This window comes from Geospiza fortis, unplaced genomic scaffold, assembly GCF_000277835.1.
Source record: "Geospiza fortis unplaced genomic scaffold, GeoFor_1.0 scaffold48, whole genome shotgun sequence".
NCBI classification, from domain to species: Eukaryota; Metazoa; Chordata; class Aves; order Passeriformes; family Thraupidae; genus Geospiza; species Geospiza fortis.
In genome coordinates, this window is record NW_005054594.1 from 10,940 (window position 1) to 32,404 (window position 21,465).

The 21,465-nt window shown below is 51.5% G+C and overlaps 1 protein-coding gene across 3 annotated transcripts; it reads left to right on the forward strand.

Annotated features, from left to right (window-relative positions):
• Positions 1-325: 325 nt before the first annotated feature.
• Positions 326-13,826, forward strand: LOC102040639 (microsomal triglyceride transfer protein-like). 3 transcript variants are annotated; one of them, XM_031064468.1, is made up of 18 exons: positions 326-1,295; positions 2,992-3,170; positions 4,280-4,423; positions 4,899-5,006; positions 5,611-5,727; positions 6,530-6,669; positions 6,747-6,900; positions 7,465-7,622; positions 7,833-7,998; positions 8,374-8,481; positions 8,595-8,807; positions 8,904-9,118; positions 9,700-9,797; positions 10,459-10,580; positions 11,050-11,277; positions 11,541-11,665; positions 11,852-12,022; positions 12,964-13,826. In XM_031064468.1, the coding sequence occupies exons 1-18, from the start codon at positions 1,229-1,231 to the stop codon at positions 13,109-13,111; spliced, it is 2,661 nt and encodes an 886-aa protein (XP_030920328.1). In that variant the 5' UTR covers positions 326-1,228; the 3' UTR covers positions 13,112-13,826. The 3 variants fall into 3 exon arrangements, with proteins under 3 accessions (XP_030920328.1, XP_005430087.2, XP_030920327.1); XM_005430030.2 differs by lacking the exon at positions 326-1,295 and having other exon boundaries at positions 2,671-3,170; XM_031064467.1 differs by lacking the exon at positions 326-1,295 and having other exon boundaries at positions 2,671-3,170; positions 7,483-7,622.
• The last annotated feature ends 7,639 nt before the right edge of the window (positions 13,827-21,465 follow it).

Here is a 21,465-nt window from a genome sequence, read left to right on the forward strand (position 1 = left end):
CACTGCACTGCAGGGCACAGATCCCCCAGAGCCATGGCATGGTTTGTGTTGAAGGAACCTTAAAAATCATCCAGTTCCAACCCCCTGCCATGGGCAGGGACACTTTCTGCTATCTCAGGTTGCTCCAAGTCCTGTCCAGCCTGGCATTGGACACTTCCAGGGATCCAGGGGCAGCCACAGCTGCTCTGCCCATGCCAGGGGGTTGAGAGAAAATGGTCTTTAAGGTCCCTTCCACCTCAAACCATTCTATTGTTCTATAAAAGCTAAAATGAAAATACTGAAGAGAAGGATATTTTTCAAGGTAAATATGGGGTATTTGTCCACGAAGACACCACATATGGGAAACCTATAACTGGAATTTTCCCAGGTTTCTCTCAGCTGCATCTGCTCTGGTTTTCTGATCACAGTAATGGCCCAAAAGCCCAGTGGTGATGCAGAGCTGGGAGACTTGCCCTTGAAAATGCCAAAACACCAAAGTCCTGGGGTTTTAATCCCACTGCAATATGCAGATCACTTCCAGAATGACACGTGAAGAGCCCCCCTCTTCCACTCCCCCATTCTTTTTAGCAAAAAGCCTTCCCAGGACCCTGAGCTGCATCACCACCCCTTACTGCGGTGTCTTTAGGAAACAATTAAACTCAGCAATCAGAAGGTTCATGCATTAATAAAAATACTGTATAGTTAGTATGGGCCAAGACGTTTAGAGATGGATTTCCCAAGCCCTTTCCCATTTCTTTCTGGTGGAAGCCATGCTCCCCGTCCCCTCCAGCCTGGCCCTTTAAGTAACTTGAGCCTCCGTCTGCAAATCCCAGTCTCCAGCTAAAAGGATGGAAAAGCTGTTTCCCCCTTTCCCCTTCTGGGTCTTTTCTTTTGAAAGGGACTGTCTTCTATCATGTGATGGGAAGAGAGACATCTCCAAAAGACAGAGCAGCTTTCTGAGCATCCCCGTCCCGTATCAGGACAAACGGACAATTCCTCCTCCCCTCAGTGCTTCTGGCTGCTCTTCTTCTCCCAGCCTTCCTCCCCTCCCGCCTTTTGGCGAACCTCAGCTGATTTCCAAACCCTCCCTGGCTGCTGGGGGTTGGTACAAAGGTTTAATTATTTGCCTTTTCTTGGGTAAGGCGGGGACAGGAGAAGGTCGGGCCCCATCACCCGGCACTGCTGATCTTGGCACTTTTGCTGTGCGGTCCCTCCCTTCCCTGCCTCCCTCCCGCTCCTGGAGCCCACCATGGATCCACAGGCAGTTTGGGGATGCTTGTGCCTGCTTTGCTTTTCCCTCCTGAGAGCAGCAAACGGTAAGAGAGGCTTTGGGCTGGTTTAGGCCCAGGGACTCTACGGGGTCTGGATGTCCAGAGAGGTGAGATGCTCATCCCAGCATTTATCCTCCCAGGCTGCAGCCAAGCAGGGAACAGGGACTGGCAAACTGCACACAGCATGAGCATCTCCTGAGGCTGGGAAAGCTTGGGGATTGTGGAAGTCCTTCCTGGGGGGGTGAGGAAAACCAGAGAGCTGGAGCTTTTTAAACTGCACACAGTGCAGAACTGTAAAAACTCCTCAGTCTGTCTCACAGAGGAAAGCCCCAGGGACTGAGCTGGACTTCCATTGATTCATTTGTTGTTAAAAGCAGCAAAGCTATAAAACATTTCAGAAGTCCAGCAGGTGCATTAAGTTTCCAAGAGAATTTCAAGTGACTTCAGAAAACAGATTTGACTGCTTTTGTCATGGCAAAGGCAATCATCCCCCCTTCAATCACACTTGTATATGAGCAAGAGAAGGGACTTCATATAAGTCTAGAGAAATAAGATTAAAGCAGAGAGTTTTGATCTAAGGCTGTCTCACCAACTTTATTTTGCCTTAGCATAAAGACAGTGATTTAATTAAGTTCCAATGGAAAACTCATAATATGAAGAATTCGGCTTCTTTTCTCCCCTAAAAGTGTTGATTGTACCCCAGTTAATGCCCAGTGCTGAAAAGGCACTGGAGATATCCCTCCTGTCCGTGGGCATGCTCAGGAAACTTCCCTTCAGGATTGAAGTGTGTTTCTTTGGCATTTCTAAAAGTGCCCAATCGTTTTTAAGGCAGGGCTGGAAACACGAGCAGGAATCAGCTGTCAGCCTGGAGATCACCCAAATATCCAAAGCACAGGCACAAATATTTGCCCAGGAAAACCTTCCCATCAGCTAACCTTCCCTGCCAGGGGCTGGAGTGACCCAGGCCATCAGCACCCCTGCAAGTCTGGGTCCCTCTGGGATGGGGGTGATCCATTGTCACCATCGAGTCAGGAACGGGAATGGAAGTGACACAGCTCCATACGGATCAGAAGGCAAAAAACTTACTTTACTACAGTTTCTCATAATATTTATAACCAATATCATTCATCCAGAACCTGATTGGTTCTTAATAACACCTGTCACCCAATTGGTTAATTAAGGAACTGCTGTTGTAGGGGTTTCTCTGATGTGGGTGTAATTAGTATTGGCTCTAAGATGCAGAAGTTTGAACTATTGTTTTATTTTTTTATACTGTATATTATTATGTTTTTAAGAAGCTTGTAACTTTTTTTAGTTTGTTTGATACAGCTTTGACCTTATTGGTTAACTAATTCAAACACTATTACTCTTTGGTAAATAAATCTCTATTACACATTCTATGTTTGCTTAGTAGCAGGTGTAGCAAGTGAAGATAAGAATTGTTTCAATTCTTTCTCTGAGCTTTCTCACAGCCTTCCCTGGGATAAATGCCTGGGAAGGCCTGTCCCTGCTCTCTGTGGCCAGAGAGCTGCTGCCACAAGGAGCCACCATTCTAAACACCTTATGAAAAACAACTGTTCAAAACACCAGCTGCAAAACCTTAAGATAAGAACTGTTTTAATTCCTTTCTCTGAGCTTCTCACAGCTTTTCCCAGAACGATGCCTGGGGAATTATCCCTTTCTCTCTCTCAGTATCCACAATCCACGGCTGCTTCCCTTCAACACTTCCATCTTTCCCCAGGGAATTTGCTGCCTTCTTTCCAGCCCAGGAGCCTGTATCACTACCAGTACTCCCTGGCTGTCCAGCTGCAGCACACCTCCACACCATCCCCGTGGGGAGCCCGGCTGCAGGCTGAGGCACTGATCCATCTGCAGCGGCTCTGGAGGGACCCAGGCGGGGACGAGCTGCTCCAGCTGCAGGTGTGTACCAGGGTGTACAGCCATCCCAGCCAGGTGTTCCTGCTGGGAACACCCCAGGAGCTGCAACCCTGTTGGTTTCTCTGGGTCTGGATTGAAGGCACTTGAGACAGTAGTTCATGTTGGGACTCAGGTGTTTATTATTTCTTATCAGTGAAACAGCCTCACTACTGTGAGTTTGGCCACTGTGGTCACCAATTGTTGCGGTGTTGTGGGTCCCCAGGATGAGGTGAGAGATGAGAACTTGACTCCAAGTTCTTAGAAGGCTGATATTCTATTCTATTCTATTCTATTCTATTCTATTCTATTCTATTCTATTCTATTCTATTCTATTCTATTCTATTCTATTCTATTCTATTCTATTCTATTCTATTCTATTCTATTCTATTCTATTCTATTCTATTCTATTCTATTCTATTCTATTCTATTCTATTCTATTCTATTCTATTCTATTCTATTCTATTCTATTCTATTCTATTCTATTCTATTCTATTCTATTCTATTCTATTCTATTCTATTCTATTCTATTCTAAAACCATACTAAAGAAAGAGAGAAAGGAGACATCAGAAGGCTAGACAAGAATGAATAATAAAAACTCATGACAGTGTCCGACACAGCTGGCTGTGATTGGTCATTAAGTTAAAACAATTCACATGGAACCAATCAAAGATGCACCTGTTGGTGAGAAACCTCCAGACCACATTCCAAGCAATCAGATAATTGTTGTTTACATTTTGTTTCTGAGGCTTCTCAGCTTCTCAGGAGAAAAATCCTGAAGGGATTTTTCAGGAAATATCTCACCAAGTGACACACCTACACTGCTCTCTATAATCCATAGCACACTTTTGTGGGTTCTGGTCTGTTCTGGAGTTTAGGAAACTTTCTCCATGAATGAGGGTCAGAGTCAGTGCTCCCCTGGGGGTCAGGGCACCCCAGAGCAGACACAGAAATATTCCCAGTGCTCTGGGTTTCCACACAACCCCTTCCATTTCTAGCCCATGCCAGTTGAAAAATGACCTCTCTGACCAAGCCCATTGCCTGCAGGGGAAATGCACCCCAGCTTTGGAGCAGACACTTGGTCACTGCTTTCTGCCATCTTCTGCTGTTGTAGATCCGTGACCTGAAGGCCCAACACCAGCCAGAAGAGGAGAGGAGCCAGGACAGCACTGGAGGCTCCCCTGTAGAAGTTGCCCTGAGCCCAGAGGCACAGGCAGAGCTCCAGCAGCCAGTGTTCATCTCCTGGAACAGTGGGAAGGTCAGCTGGGCACCTCCTGGGCTTGTTTGTGCCCTCTGCAAAGCATTCCTGTCCTCATCCTAAATTTTCTGGGCTATGGAGCCCATAGGAGCTCCTGCTCCACCTCTGATTTCAGAGCAGAAGGAACTGGACAGAGTGGCCAGTGTTGGACCCTACAAGGAGTCCCATGCTCCAGAATGACTCAGCTGGAGCTGCAGAATCCCATGTTACAGCTCTTCAGCCCTAACCATGGGATATCAGCTCCTTTCTGGCCTTCTCCTCTGAGGCTGTGGAACCCCAGGGTGGGAAGGAAAGGGAAATTTTGTGTTCTTGCATTCACAGACCTCATGCTGTTGAGGGATAAGGGCCTCCTTGAGAAAATCCCTCAGGTGTCTGCAGGGTGTTCTCATGCTCCCTTTTGTCAGGGAAGGAGCAGGGAGCCTGCAGGGACCCCAGAGATGTCCCCTCAGCCAGGCACCCCCTCCTGCCCTCCCAGGTCAAAGCCTTCTATGGGAATGAAGCAGAAAACATCCTGATCTCCAACCTGAAACGAGGCATCACCAGCCTGTTCCAGCTTCAGCCCCACGCCGGCACCACAGTGGAGGTAGGTCCAGAGCTGGGACCCAAATCCAGAGATGCACCAGGAGAGCTGGCCCTGGAGCCCAGCCAGCCCATGAGCTTCAGCAGAGGGGGCAGAATTCAGGATAAATAACACTGGGTCTGCTGCTCCAACCAGGCTGTGAGCAAGGATGACTCTTGGAAAGGCAGAAGACTTAAAATAAAGTAATTTTCAGCAATTGGCACCCCTTACAAAATCACAGCCTTTCCCTGGACAGTAGGAACAGCAGAGGAAAAACTCCACAAGCATTCCTTACAAAATCACAGCCTTTCCCTGGACAGTAGGAACAGCAGAGGAAAAACTCCACAAGCGTTCCTGCCAACAGGATTTGCTTTGCCAGCAGCCAGCTGGAGTGACCTGTGAGCAGCATGAAATAACCTCAGAAATAACCTCACAGAGATGCTTAATTAAATCTTAATTTAGAGCCTGAATTTGAAAAAGGCCTGGATGGAGCTGGAGCTACCCAACCAAACTCTGATTTGTCTCACTTTCTAGATTTTAGCTGCTGTTCTCTTTGCCAGGTTGGCCTCTGTGTCTGTCCCCTCCACAGAGTGTTTAATACTCGTGGTCACTCCCGTTTGTGTTTCAGGAAGATGCCTCTGGAAGCTGCCAGGTCACCTACACCGTGTCCAACCATTCCATCACCAAGACCAAAGATCTGCTCAGCTGCTCGAAGCCCAAGTCTGGATTCACCTCCATGAACAAAGCAAGTGCATTGCTCTCACTGTGGGGGGCTCAGCAGGGCCACCCCTAAAATCCTTTTGCAGGTGGGCTTGGATTCCCATTCCCAGCTGGCTTCAGCCTTCTGCACCAGCTTGGGATGGGACTCTTAGAGCCATCCCCAAAGTGGGATGCACCAACATCCCTCAGGAGGGTCTTGAGGTGGGAAGGAGCAGCAAAGGTGCTCTGGGTCACCCCATCCCCGCTGTTGTTGTCAGTTCTGAGCTGTCAGCTGATCCTGCTTGGGAAGCTGGAGATGCAGGGATGTTTTCTGGCTCTCAGACTCGTTGCATGAGGGATTAGCTTGACAGGACTGTTTTGCTGAAAGCAGTAGCCTGTGCTCAGCCCTGACATAAACAGATGAAACCCGTGGGTCTTAACGCAGTCATACCTGCCTTAAACCAAAATTTAAAGGTTTTTTTGAAAATATACCAATTCTACTGAATTCAATATAAAAATGGACATTCCCATGGAGACCCCGGGGGCCCTGGCAGGTCTCTCAACACCTCCTTGTTGTGCAAGTCCCTGTGGTGTCACCACTCTGTGTACCTGCATTAGCCGTGGCTGGGAGCATCCCCTTGCTGGTCCTCACCCGCTGTTGCCTTCTCCCACATCTGGGAAGAAGGTGGGCTCTTATGGATTTTCCTTTCCTACATTTTGCAAGCGAAGTAGGTGACTTTGTGGGCTGGAAAGTTCTTTCTCTGCTCATGTAAAGAGAGAAATCTCCTGGGAAGAGAGCAAGGGAATAAAAAGGTTGCTTTTTTTCTCATTGCCTTTCCTTTCCCAAGATTTTTGGAGTGGAGTGGCAGCCCCCCAGCAGAAGCCAGTACGTGGTGAGGGACAGCCTGCTCCAGTCAGTCCTGGCAGAGGAAAGCCACCTGGTGGCTCCAGCCCTGAGATCCCGCTCTGGCATCAAAATCACCTCAAGGTGAGGGATGATCCCAACCACTGGCCCTGGAGGGTGGAAATCACAAAACTTCCCATTGACTGTTTCTCCCTTTGCAGGCAGCAGCTCCAGCTGGTGTCTCCTGCAACGCCTGGGCTGGCAGAGGTGTCTGGACAAAGCCTTGAGGATGTGCTGGCTGGCACGGGGGCACGGCCCCAGCCCCTGGGCATGGCCAGCCTGCCCTTCAGGAGGCTCTGCACCCACTGCCCGACGGTCAGTGATGCTGCTGAGCCCCAGAACTCTCCCTCAAGCTCTCCCTCAGGCTGGGCACTCGTGGGGTTTGGGGTTAAAGCCCAGTGGTGCTTTTGGAGGGGTTGGTTTGGTGTAAAGGTTACCCTGTGATAAAAGAGGCTAAATCCTGTGGCGGTGTTCACAGGGGGTCTTGGATGAGGGAGGAGACAAGGATCTGACTCCGTGTTTCAGAAGGCTTGATTTATTATTTTATCATATATATTACATTCAAACTAAACTAAAAGAATAGAAGAAAAGGTTTTCATCAGAAGGCTAGCTAAGAATAGAATAGCAAAGAATGATAATAAAGGTTTGTGGCTTGGCTCTCTGTCCAAGACAGCTGGACTGTGATTGGCCATTAATTAGAAACAAACAACATGGGCCAATCACAGATGCACCTGTTGCATTCCACAGCAGCAGATAATCAATGTTTACATTCTGTTCCTGAGGCCTCTCAGCTGCTCAGGAGGAAAAATCCTAAGGAAAGGATTTTTCATGAAAAGATGTCTGCGACAAAATCCCCCCTAACCTACCTCGCCTTTGCAGCTGAGAGCCTTCCTGCAGGCTTTTGACAGGCAGAGAGTCAGAACAGACACCTCGAAGGCAGCGACAGCCTGGCAGTTCCAGAGGTTCATCCAGATGTTTCGCAGTGCCAAGAAGAGCGATGTCCTGCAGCTGCTGAGGAGAGCCCCCGAGGAGGCGCGGTGAGAACCCCTGGAGCTGTGTCTCCAAAATTCCGAGCCCTGGACAAGACAGCTAGGGCTGGTTGGTGCTGCTCCATGCAGCGTCCCTGCTCCAGGCAGCCACCCTGGCTAGTGGCAGTGTTCTCTGGCTTCTCCTAATGCCCGTCCTGCCCAAGCCCTGCAGGGTTTCTGTGGGCTCTGCCTCTGCTGACTTCCCTCCTCCTGCTCCAGCCCCTTCCTGCTGGAGGCAGCCGTGGCCGCACAGTCGGTGGGTTCCTTGGCAGCGCTCTCAGACTTCCTGGATTTCAGCCAGGAACCCAAATCCCTCCTGGAGAAGTTTCTCTACGCAGCAGCTTTCTCTCCCCGGCCTTCAGGAGAGCTCCTCCAGCTCGTCCTGGTGAGTGTGGACATCTCCCTCTCTTCCCCGTCCTGGCATGGATCCACACACCATGGAACAAGGGAAACCTTTCTGTAGAAATTGATTTTCCTGCTCGTGGGATTGTTTCATGTGCATTTAATGGGACACTGGTGATGGGAGTAGATGCTTCCCAGAGGAGAAGAATTCAGCAGAAGATGCTTTGTATCAGTGCATTAAAGAGAATATAATCTCAATTTAGAGCTACAGCATTTTATCCAATTAAATCATGCATGGCCTCCTTCAAGGCAGGTAAGAGATAGTTTTGCTTGAGATAGGTAAAGCATACACCTTCTCTTTTTTTTTTTTCCTCATTTCTGTTTTCCTGCTTCCTGTTACCCCTTTCCTGATGCCCAGGACAAGCTGGATGGGAGGCAGCTGGCCCCTGAGGTCTGGGAGACAGGAATAATTGCCATGGGCTCTCTGGTGGGCAAGCTGTGCCAGCAGAAGCTCTGTGGGCTGCAGGTGGGTCCTCTGCAACCCCTCACACTTGGCTTTTTGGGACACCCCCCCAATTCCAGGGGTGCCCAGAATGTCTCCTGTCCCTCACCTCCCCTTCTCCTGCAAATCCCGAGCAGGTGGTGGAGCGTGGGGTGGAAACCATCCTCAGGGGGCTCGGAGGTGCCCGGGAGGAGCCCAGGGTGGTGGTTTCCCTGCTGGCCCTGGGGAATGCAAGGCTCCCTGAGTCCATCCCCACGCTCCTGGAGCACGCTGAGCACGGTCCCACGGCTGTCACCGCCGCAGCCACCTCTGCCCTGCAGCGATTCCCCGCTGCCCACATCTCCAGCAAGGTAGGACAGGAGCTTGTGAGGCTTGGTGCTCCCCTCTCCACTCAAAGCCAAGCTGCTGGGGTGCACTTCACTCTTTTAATTACCCCTTGTCATCAGGTGAAGCAAGTGATGAGGAGGATTTTCCACCAGAAGAGGAAGAGTTATGACAAAACCTGTCGCCTGGCAGCTGCAGAAATCCTCCTGGACAACCACCCCCTGCCCATGGATGTCATCAACATCCTGCTGGCCACCACTGAGATGGACACAGAGGTGGCCACGTTTCTGCTGCTGAAAGTGCAGAGCAGCCTGCATGACCATCACCACCTGGCAAGGTGGGGCTGGAGGGCACGGGGGCATCTTCCCTCTGCTCTGCATCACCTTTTCCTCCTCCTCCTCCTCAATCCAGCTCTGGGGTTTGGACCAACAGGTCTTTAAAATGTGCTAGCATCACTTAGTGGGGCTGCCTGGACATTCCTGGAGTAACAAAAGGGGTGCAGATGTCACACAGCCAGGTGAAACCTGACTTTCCTTGTCATCCTGCCCCGTGGCAGCAGGAGCAGGCTTGTGGCTTCAGCAGAGTCCTTGCAGGCTGAAGCTCTGGCTCCCAGGGCAGTGCACAATTTGTGCCTGCAATAATCTTCCTGTCTGCACAGAACAAACCAAGCACTCATGTTTTTCAGAGCTAAGCAAAAGTTGCACACAAATATCTGCCTGGTTTATCCCAATAAGCCAGAGGAAAATGAAACTCCAGGGTAGCCCACATCTAATGCTTTCATTTTTTACTCACACTGCTTTGGGCAGTCAGCAACCATGAGAACCACTTTGGCAAATTCTATTTCTTTCTGTAGGGACCACTGACCTCTTGCCTTCCCTCCCTCCCCGTGCTGACAAATCCTTTCCCTCTCTTTTCCAGGAAGATACTGAAAGAAATCATGGGAGACCCACGGATAAACAATTACAACTTCTTCTCCAAAGCTGGCATCTCCTCTTCTTTCTCAGGACCCCTGGCAGGTGACAGCACAGAGGACACCTTGGTCCCCTCAGAGGGTTAAAGATGGGGTTGGTGGGAAAAAGCAGCTTCCAGAGGAGGATCCAGGTCTGTAGAATGCCCCAAAATCTCAGGGAGGTTTCTGAGACCGTCCCCCCCAGTACCAGAGATAGGAACATGCCCTTCTCTAACACAAACTTCTCCCAAATCCTGAAAGAGAAGCTCCAGCTGGAAATGAAACCAACAGCAGATTGCTGGAAGGCATTTCTGTGCTTTCCCTGACAAGATATTTCACTCCATTCCTCAGTTCCTTTAGTATTTTTAATAAGATCTTCAGAGAGGACGATTCTTGCACTGAGATTTAAAAGAAAGAATCAAACTTTAGACAGTGCAAAAAGCAGCACTTGCTAAATGTCTGCTGACTTCTTCACCCCTCATTTCTGTGCCCCTTCAAATTAGCTCAGTCTGGCCTTGCAGAGGGTCAGTGAAGGTGGAATAGCCAGGGAATAACAAAAAAAACCCCAGCTTTGCAATGCTGAATCAATTGAGTGTTGCAAGAACGAAAGGAGAAGATGCAGAGTGGTACCACAGGTTTGGGTTGGAGGGGACCCTAAAGGTCGTCCTGCTAGCACCCCCTTCCACCAGACACCCAGGGGTGCTCATGGGCATCTCTCTGCCCTTCAGTCACCCAGGACCTGACTTCCACTTTTGGGCTGGACCTGCTGTTTTTGGAGGGTGGATTCCTGAGGAAGAGCATCTCCCACTTCTCCCTGCTCAGCCACGGCCAGCGCCTTCGTGCAGCTCAGGTGCCACTGACAGAGGGGCTGGGGGCTGCAGGGGGGGTGACAGCACAGCCCAGGGGTGCCACTGCTGTCCCTGTGTCCCCTCTTAACCTCCTTGTGGTGCTTCACCTCTGCGCTCAGCACGTCCTGCATCCGAAAAAGGCAAATTCCCAAATCACCCGTGTGAAACCAGACACCTCTGCTCTGGAGAGGGGAGCCCCCTGCCCCCCCAAAAACCAGAGGATGCCTCACTGGCACCTCAGGGATGGCTTGGATGTCACACTGGCACCTCAGGGTGCTCAGGGATCATTGGATGTCTCACTGGTACCTCAGGGTGCTCAGGGATGGTTTGGATGCCTCACTGGTACCTCGGGGTGTTCAGGGAGGGTTTGGGTGCCTCACTGGTACCTCAGGGTGCTCAGGGATGCCTTGGATGCCTCACCCAAGTCGCTCCATCACTGATGTCCTGCTCCTGTCCACTTCTGTCTTCCAGGTCACCTTTGAAGCACAAGGGATGGAGTCGATGATGGGAGAAAACCTCTCAGAAGGGGAGGAGGAGCCGGAGCTCATGGCTGGGATGGCAGCCACCTTCTTTGACGTCCAGCTGCGGCCAGTTGTCTTCTTCCAGGGTTACACAGACCTGATGGCCAAGGTCCTGCTGAGCACTGCAGAGCCCACCAGCGTGGTCAGGGGGAACCTCCTGCTCATGGACCATCACCAGGTAGTGGATGGGGAGGAAGCAGTGTCCTGTGTGCACACCCCATCCCAAATGAGCCTGTGGATGTTGCACACCACAGACACAGATCCCAGAGCGAGGTGGCACTGCCAGATGTGTCTTGGGGTTGCTAAAGCAGTGGGATGGCTTGTTCTGCCATGGGAGACCCGTGGCTGGAGGTGCAGGGTTGGGATGGACGTTCCCAGCAGCCACAAGGCCCTGCTGGTGTCAGCACTCATCCAGGAAGCTCTGCCTTCTCCATCTTCCAGGTCATTCCTCTGCAGTCTGGCCTCCAAGTGACCCTCAAACTGCAGGGTGGGCTGGGGCTGGACATTTCAGCTGACATGGACATGAGCATTTGGGAGCAGGAACTGAAAACCAGCGTCAATGCCAGGTCAGCCTGGCTCTGGGAATGGGGGGCAAGGGTGGATTTGCACAGCTCCCTGCTCCTCTCCTGGTGGGCCCAGCCTTTCCTGGTGCTTACACAGACATTTTCCATGGCCAGACCTCCATGGAGTTGTCTGGTGCCCAGCTCAGGCCATTGCTCCGTGACCAGACCCTACGTGCTTCTCTCTCCCAGGGGAAGCCTTGCCATGGATTTCCAGGCAGAACTAGATTCCCCTTTGCTCCAGGCCACCCTGAGGAGCCAGACAGAGGTGGAGACCTCCATCCACTTCGACACCAAGCTGAGGTTTTCCAGCAGCCCCGTGCTCATGTGCCTGCAGCTGAGAGAGGAGCAGGTCCCATACAGGTAGCACCAGATCCTGCAGAAACATCCTGGTGGGCTTGAGAGAAAGGAGGGAAGAGAAGAGGATCAGTGGTTGCACTTATTGGGTGGGAATAGGTAGGGATGAGGGAAGGGCACCACAAGTTCCTGATATGGGTGGAAGCATCATCTGTGACGGTGTTCACAGGGGTTCTTAGGTGAGGGAAGAGACAAGGATCTGACTCCATGTTTCAGAAGGCTTGATTTATTATTTTATTATATATATTACATTAAAACTATACTAAAAGAGTAGAAAAAAAGGTTTCATCAGAAGGCTGGCTAAGAATAGGAAAGGAAGAAATGATAACAAAGGCAGCTGTCTCAGACTCTCTGTCCAAGCCAGCTGACTGTGATTGGCCATTAATTACAAACATCCAACATGGGCCAATCACAGATGCACCTGTTGCATTCCACAGCAACAGATAACCATTGTTTACATTTTGTTCCTGAGGCCTCTCAGCTTCTCAGGAGGAAAAATCCTAAGGAAAGGATTTTTCATGAAAAGATGTCTGCGACAATCCTCCATAAGTGTTGCTCTGATTCTTTAAGGCTTTCTAAGCCTTCTGATGTTGACATTCTTGTAGCGGACTTTCTCACACACTTTCTGTAAATAACTTATTGTTCTGCATTCTTTCATAGAAGAGGAGAAATTTGATAGACTGTTAGTTTGTCCAGTGTCATTGGAGAGGTGGCGCTGTCACCCCCCAATCCACTGTCACTTTTAGAAAACTATAAATGTTGGAGTCAGAAAATAAACTTCCCTTTCCTTCACCCTGAGAGCAGCGGTGTGTGCGCTCGTGCTGTTTCGTGTGCTACAGCGACACACGAGACCATCAGGAGATGGTGACTGGTCTGGGAGGAGAAGGATGAGATCCACCACCCCCACCAGAGGCTCCTGACCACGCTGCTGTCCCTTTGTCCCACAGGAAAGTCCTCACAGTGTCCCAGACTGCCGGGAGCCGGAGCAGCACCGCTCGGAGAGGCCGGCGTGGCGCCGTGCCCAGCAGGGAATTTGCCCTGCACCAAACCAACTCCAAGGTCTGCAACCTCCTGCTGGCCGCAGAAAAGGAATAAAGAGTCAGAGCACCTGGGGATTCTCCTCCACAACCACCTTTGAATGAGGAAAATGCTGCAATAAGGACATCAGAAGGATGATGAGGAAGGACAAGAGGAGCTGCTGAAGAACAGACACACCCCGTGCCTCCAAACCTGCCCGCACACCCCAAGGGCTGAGATTTCCCTCTCCTGGACTCCTCCCCTTCATTGGGCAGGGTCTTGCTGGAAGCCAAGCTTTTCCTCATGAAAAACAGCCTTGTTTTGCAAGTGGATGAGTTTCTGAGAGCCCAAGAAACCCTCCTGGAGGACTGCATCCCAAAATGCTGAGTTTTCTCCCTGTTTGTCAAAGCTGTCAGGAGGGGACACATCTGCAGCCAGCTGGAAGTCCCCAATGCAGGGAATAAATGACCTTTCTTGCCCAAGCTGAATTGTTGTCATCCACCACCAGAGGGAGACTGGTGAGGAAAAAGCAGCATTTCTCCATTTTCCTTCCTGATAATAATGCGCCTTGGGAAGTATTTTTAGCCCTTTTTTTCGTGGTGTGTGTGCTACAAAACAAATTTTTGGGAAAGAAAAGAGGCATATGGAGTATATACTCTTTTTTTAATTATGAGCCTGAAATGTTAGCACTGAGTCTCCTGGTTCAGGGGAGGAGACTTGCCTGCTTTTCCATCTGGAGACACGAATTAAAAGGGCTTTGGTTATGTACAGGAATAAATGCCCTGTACTTTCATATTGTCTCTGTTTGACTCATAACTTTCCTGGACACATGGAAGGGCAGCAGGGGGAGGCACTTGCAGCAAGAACCTGCTCTCTAGGTCTGCATTTAGGGCGCTCCCTTTCCTCTTCCTCCTCCTCTAGAGATTGACAAAGGCAGATTTGTCATCCAGCTGATATTTACCCCAAATCAGCTGAGCTTCCAGTCCCAAAGGATACCTGTCCTGCCAGAGGGACCACGTCCTGTAGCTGGGATTGGAGTTGGGAATGTGTTTCCAGACCCTTTGGAAAGGATGAAAACATCTGAATGCAGATTTCACCGGTTTGCGTTGCTGCTGGCAGCTTTGCTGTCCTGCTGAGCCACTGAATCCCAACGTTTTCCAAGCTTTCCCACGGATTTTTTTTCCCCCCATCCTGGTTAGATGCTCAAACAGCAATGAAGGACCATGGGCCATTTGATAAAGTCCCCCATTTCCTTGGCAATGGCTCCAAACCCTCCCAGAAGGGACCTTTCAGCCCCAGGTCCCCAGTAAAGGTGACATTGTGCCTGCAGAGCTGGAATGGAATCCCCTCAGTTTAGGTGGGCAGAAAGGGACCTGGATGTGAATTTATTTTATCCAGCCTGTTCCAGTGCTTGACAGCCCTCTCCATGAAGAAGTTTTCTCTCATTTCCAGCCTCCCCTGGCCCAGCCTGAGGCCCTTTCCCCTTGTCCTGTCCCTGTTCCCTGGCAGCACAGCCCGACCCCCCCTGGCTGTCCCCTCCTGGCAGGGAGTTGTGCAGAGCCACAAGGTCCCCCTGAGCCTCCTTTGCTCCAGGCTGAGCCCCTTGCCAGCTCCCTCAGTGTCCAGGTTTGGAAAGACAGGAGTCTGCAAAGGAAGGCAGGAGCCTCCCCTGGAATGGAGAATGCAAACCCTCCCCACCCCTCCGAATTGCAATAATTTTAAATTAAGGGGCTCTCAGGCAAAAATATGAGAGCAGGAAATAACAGTCCTTTAAAAGGGAAAAAAATAAAAGGATAAAATAAACAATGCAGTCCACTAGAACAACACTGACAGAGTCAGAACCCAACCTGACACCCTGTGGGTCAGGGTGTTGGTGGCAGTCCCATTGGAAATGAAGTATCAGGTGTGGTTCTGTTGGAGCAAGGGGGTCCTGTAGAGCAGGATGTATTCTTCCTCTGAAGATCCAGTGGAAGAGGCAGCTGCTGTTCCTCTGGAGAATCCCGTGCAGAAGCAGTGCTGGTGCCTCAAAAACCTCTGGATTCTATCTGGGTAGCAATGCTTGGCTCCTCCCTCTGGGCTCGCATCTCCCAGTGGGATGTTATAGTTCTTATCAGTCACGCGCTGATATTCAATAGTCTGTTATCAGCAATGTCCCCTCCCCAGGGAGGTGTGAATGTGCTCACTCAAAGGCAAACTGCCCACTTGACAAAGGATAATCTGCCATGCAGATGGTAATGGAAAACATCTTGCATGCAATCTTCAACACTCAGCCTCCCAGAGAGTCCCTCCATCCAGCAGCGAGGGAAAGGGACAATCGGGGGGTTGGAGTGCCAGCTGTGACTGCTGGTGCGGACCCCCCAGGACAGCCCCTGGCTCCCTCCGGCTCCCGGGGATGTCCCACAAGCGGCACACGAGCTCCAGGGCCCTTCTGCTGCTGACCCCGGGCAGCCCTCACCCCTCTGAGCCGGGTTTGGGGTGGCAATGCCGTCCCCTCCTGGCCTCAGGTGTCACCTTTAGCTCAGATGTGACATCCACACACGTGATCGGGGTCTAAAAATAAATAAGTTTTTTATTCTGCGTGTTCTCCAGCTTCTATACTCTTAACAAAGCGGGATCTAAAGTCATTAACTACATCACAATAATTTATTGTATTCGTTGGTGCAAAGAAATTAACGTCATTATAATTGGTAAAAGTTTTAGAGAAATTTAATCAGGCATGTACACACATCTACTTATGCACATAGTCTAGCTTGCAAAAATTCTCATGTGTCTTTTCTAAGATACATGCTGACGGCCTTGTCTTCTTCCTTGCTATGGATACACTCAAAATCATTAATTGTTATTTCTTCTATTAACTCAGCTTTGCTTTCAGCGCAGCTGTCAAGCCCCTCCATATCCAGGCTTGCCAGCACAAGCAGTTTTCCGTGTTTTCTTTCCCCCTGCAAGTCGCTGTTATTGCCAGGACATCCCCTCCAGCCCTCAGGAGAGCACACGGACACCAGCCACCGAACGGGGCGATCAAACATTGTCTGCCTGTCTGCTCCAGCTGCCTGCAGAGACAAAACTTCCACAGGGAAGAGTGAGGGAATGCAGCTGAAGGAATGGCGAGGATCGGCTCTCCTTGGGAATTTAGCGGAGAGGCAGCTCTGAAGTGCTGGACAGAGCTCTCTCTGATCAGCCGCTGCTCTCTCCTTCCTAGGCAGCCTGAAATACAAAGAATTGTGTTTCCTGACTGCTGGGCCCCAGAGAGGCCCCAAACTCCACGAAAAAACAACAAAAAAATTTTAAAAAAATCAGTTTATAACTCACCAAAGCAGTGGCGGAAATCCCAGCACTGAAGTGTGGCAACAGCAAACCTCACATGAAGCTGCACATCCCAAACCTCCACTGCAGGGCTGGCAGCTGCCTTGGGACATGCACAGCACACAGGATCCCTGCAGGGCATTCCTGGAAGCTGCAATGGGACCCGGCAGCAAAGCACAGCAGCTGTGCCATGAGGAGATCCCTGCAGGAAAAGCTGGGGGGAAAGCTCAGGGCCAGGGCTGGTGAGTCAGGCAGGGACGTGGCTGAGCTGAGCCAACGAGGCTGAGATTAAATCCTTTGGCAAAAGCCACGGGAAAGAAAGCTGAAGCTTTCCTAGAAAACTGTTCCACCCACTCCAACCCTGGCCAAGAGGGTGAGTATTGAAGGGATGCAATAACTGCAGCAGGAAAATGAGCAGTGAAGAAGGTGAGACACAGCCATAATTCCAGTTCTGGTGGGGACAAGCACCTGCTCTGCCCCATCTCACAGAGCCCAAATCCCTGATTGGTTTGGGTTGGAAAGAACTTTAAATCTCATCTCATTCCACCTCCTGCCATGGGCAGGGCATCCTCCACCAGACCAAGTTGCTCCAAGAGCCAACCAACCTGGCCTGGCCTGGCCATCCCAGCAAGAAAAGCCTCAACCACACCAGCTGCAAGCCTCTCCTCTCCCTTACAAACCCCCAAATCCCTCCTTGCCCAAATACTGTGGCTGCTGCAGCCTAAGGAGCTGAAGGTGTGATGAGCTGTAGTGACGCTGTGTGGAAGCACCCAACAGAGAGGTGGAAGAGTTTTTTTAAGAGGTTTTTTTTTTAATCCAAGCAGGGTTTGCAGAGCACTTGTAAAAGCAGGCACTGCAAAGATCCAGAGGAATCCAGTGTGGCTGGGATTTAAGGAATGACCTGGTGGGGTTTGGGTTTCACCTTTTGGGAGGGACCATGAAAAGCACAAGGGGAAGGACAGAGTGACTTCATTACACCAAGAGATGTAGTGATTCCACCACCACTCTGAGAACCACAGGGCTGCAGGACACACTTGAAAGGGTGTAAAGCAGCAAAGAGGAAAATAAAGCCTTTTTTGAGGGATTACAGCAGCACCAATGGCCACCAGTGAAGCAAATTGTCAATCGCAGTGAAGTCAATCACCAACACATGTGAAGTTTCCACGGGAAGCACCAATTTGTGTGAGGTGACTTCAGAGCAGCTCCCACAGCCCTGAGGGCAAAGCCACGATGTTCTCACCTCCCTGCCGTGCAGGTGCCACCAGCTGGCCATTGCCACCATGGTCCTTGACAAAAAGTGGCCCTGGGGACCACTCAAGTGTCCCCTCCCAGCCCTGCCCTGCATGCAAAGGGCAGGAAGCAGGGCAGGAGTGGTCCTTGAGAGGGAACTGCTGCTCTGAGGATGGAGTGGAGCATCCATGAGCTGGGACAACTGAGGCAGCACCAAACCTTGTAAGAGAGCTTCCCTAAAAACCCCAGCAAGAGGAGCTGGGTTTTGGCATCAAACAGGAAAAGGGGGGGCTGCCAAAACACACCCTGGCACTTCTCTCAGGCCTCATCCCTACCCTGGTTTCACCTCCCAACATTTTTTACCTGGCCATGGCATCAGGGGTTCTTTTAGGCCTGAACCAGTGAAACATCAATATTTATTTTTCCACTGGTTTAACCATTTCTATGTGTGTATCTATATATGTGTATCTCTAGAGATTTTCTTCCTCCTCAAAGCAGCAATGTGAAATTCTGGCTGATAAAGAGGAGGGGCTGGGTTGAAGTAACACCAAGTAAATCCATTTCAACAACCACCCATGGGTCATGCTCATATTTCCCCCTCCACACACACATCCCCAAAACACATCAACAGCGAGAGATTTTTATGTAGATTTATTTTTATTTTTTTTACATTATGTTAGAGTTCCAAAAAAAAAAAAAAAAAAAAAAGAACCCACCAGAATTAATAAATATTAAAAGTTAAAAAGCTCTGAATCTCGTATGTACAAAACTTTATACATCATGGTAACACTGGACAAGGTTACAGCACAGGAACGACTCCATGCACCCACCATCCTCTCCTCCTGGAGACAGGACAGAGCCACCCCAGCTCAGCCTGGAACAAATCCCCCTGGATCCCTGGAAGTGTTCAAGGCCAGGATGGAGCAGCCTGGTCTAGTGGAAGGTGAGGAGGGCTGGAACAACATGAGCTTTACAGCTCCTCCCAACCCAAAGCACCCCAGGATTCCAGGAGACGCGCAGCGCTGGGTGCCAGCCCTGCAGCACCAGCACCACCCTCAGCTGCTGGGGGAGGTTATCCCAGCCTGCTTTAGATCTCCCCCAGCTCTCAGGTGATCCCGAGGTCAGGATCAGCACCTGCAGCGCAGCCCCCCTGCCCAGACACCCCCAGGCACTGAGGCGTAGGGAGGGACCACTGCAAATATTCCTAGAGCAATAAAGCACCAAAGCCTAGGCCAGCAAGGAAAGGAGGGGAGCAGCTGGGAATTTTGGAGGAAGGACATCACAGCCCATTTCTGAGGAGAAAGAAGGTCTTTTTGTTATGCTCCTTGGAGAGCAAACAAAGCGTTATCTTTGGCACAATAAATAAACGCTGGCACGCCCATGGAGGGGCTGGCGAGGGGCATGGCAGGGGTGGAGGCATCCCAAGGGATGAACCCCACGCTGGTATCCCCACAGGATCCCCTGTGGGTGCCAATACCTGCCTGTCCTGGGTCTGGGCACTCCACAGCACCCTCCACGTGCCCAGTGCCACGAGGTGTGCCAGCTGTGTGGCTCAGACAGACGGGGGGCTTTGTTCCAGGCTCTGGGATGCCCACCTAAGGCCAAAGGGCAGCCCCCAGGAGGCCAAGGACCTCCAGCCTGAGGTGCTTTAAGAGGAGTTGGGAAAATGCTCGTCCAGCTGTGCCTCAGCAGCAGGAGAGTGTGGGGCAGCTCTGGGGGAGCAATGCTTAGAACATCCAGAATGCAGAGGGGCCTCCATCCATTCCAGGCAAAGCAAGCACCTCAAGCCTGCCACCATCCATGGGGAAATCACCCTGGCCACCTCAGCAGCAAGGCCTGGCTCCCTGCAGAGCTCACAGTGTCCCTAGGGATGCCACATCCTGCTCCTTGGACACCAGGGAAGCAGCAGCCTCAGGGCCAGCACCCACACCATGCATGTGCTCCCAAGGACATCCCACTTTGCAGTGCCAAACTGCTCTGGCCGCCAAGCCTTGCCTTCCTGGGACTCCATCCCCCTGTTCCCAAAACTTCCTCCCTCAGCTCCCCCTGCCACTGCACCCAGAGGTGCCCTAAGTACCAAAAACCATGGAAGCCCCCTCAGGGACACAATTTTTGGGAGGTTTTTGAGGACTGAAACTTGTCAAGGCAAACGCTGTGCCCAGAGCTGGCCCAACACCCAGCAAGGAGAGGGCAGCCCAAGGCTCCTAAAGTGCTGTGCAAACGTTTAGTACTTGGCACAATCATTTGTGACAGCATTAATCACCCCCTCTCCACCCCTTCCCAAGCAATGAGAGATGCAGGTGAATCCTTGGCTCCCTCCTCTCCTTGTGACTGCCCCTAAAATCCTCTCCTGGCTTCTCAGTCATTCCCATTTGCCCCTGGAAGCTGTTGCTGCCCCAATGGCACTGGCTCCAAGGTGATCCTGGTGATGCTGGGCACTGGTATCAGCTCAGGGCTGGCCAAGGGCAGTACCCCCAGGTGACAGGCATTTCTGACATCAATTTTTGGTGTCTGACCTGCGGTTCTTACTGCTCACTTTGGAATCTCCTGGACCATCTCCTGCCTCCAGGACAGAAGCAGCTCTGTGCTTGGCACCTTCCACCTTCCCCCAGACATGTTCACCAAACTCTCTGCCCCACCAAGGACAGCCCAAAGCAGCAGTTTGGGATCTCCCCACATTTCCCCTCTCCTCACCTCAGCACCTCCCCTCCAGTTTTCCCCACCAGATTCCCAGGATCCTCCCATTGCTCTCCCCAGGCTCCAGGGCTGAACCACCAAGGCAGGCCCTCCTGTCCAGCACATCCTGCGCTGCTGCTTGGAGCAGGGGGAAGGAAAATGCAACATTAAAGCCATCTCCCTCCCACATCTTTTTAGCACCTTGGGAGGAAGCAGCCTGTGTTCCCACAGCATTTTTTTTGCTCTTTTCCACCTTTTTTCCCCACAGCACTGTCAAAAAGCACCATGGCATGGCTGGGAGGGCAAGCAGGACCATGGGAAATGAGTGGTTTTCCCAGGAATTTCTGGGTGTGGAGCCAGCTCATTCCCAAACCTGGCAGTGCCACCCATGAAAACCATCGCTGGAAATAGGGGGAGAGGAAAAAGGCGGAGAGAACGGGAGGGAAGGGGAGAAAGGCTTTCCCAGCCTCACAGGGAGGTGGTTCTGAGCAGGTTACCTGGCCCCCTGGCCCCTTCCCTGCTCCCTGGGGGCTGGCAGCTCCCCTGGAAAAGCACCACTGCTGGATACCCCGGGTGCCAGAGTGGGGTCCCCAGCGGGCTCGCCCCGAGCTGGGGCGGTGGGGTAGGGGAGGAGAGCCCGAGCAGGGCTGGCAGTGGTGGTTTCCAGGGGAATGCTGCTGGCAGGGGCTGAGCCCGTGCTGGAGGAGGCTTTCTTCCCACAGGATTCACAGCAGAGCTTGTTGTATCCAGGGATGGAGCAGTAGCGAGCCAGCACCTCCATCTGGCAGAAGATGGACTTGTCCCCGAGGCAGGGCTCCCCTGAGAGGGACAGAGCAGCACAAAATAAGGTGGCACTGAGCTCCCAGCCCTGCACCCCTCCCGAGGGATTCCCAAAGGGAACAACCCTTCCAGGGTGCTGCCTGGCCACATAGGAAGCAGGCAAGAGGGACCTGGAAAATGAAGCCAAAGCCCTGAAGGATTCTGTGCACGGAGAAAAAACAGAGAGCAAGGGATGCTGCAAACCAAAATGCACTGAGCCCCAGCTGTGAAGGACTCCGAGGAGGAAAAACCAGAAGCCATTTCCCTGCTTAAAAAATGCCAAGGTTAAAAAGGAAAGGGCATGAAAGGAGCTCAGGAGGGAAACTGCAGGACCTCGCAGCCCACGAGATGGCACCGGAGCCCCGCGCTCCGGAGCAGAGGCAGCGGCCGGGCGCGGGCGCCGC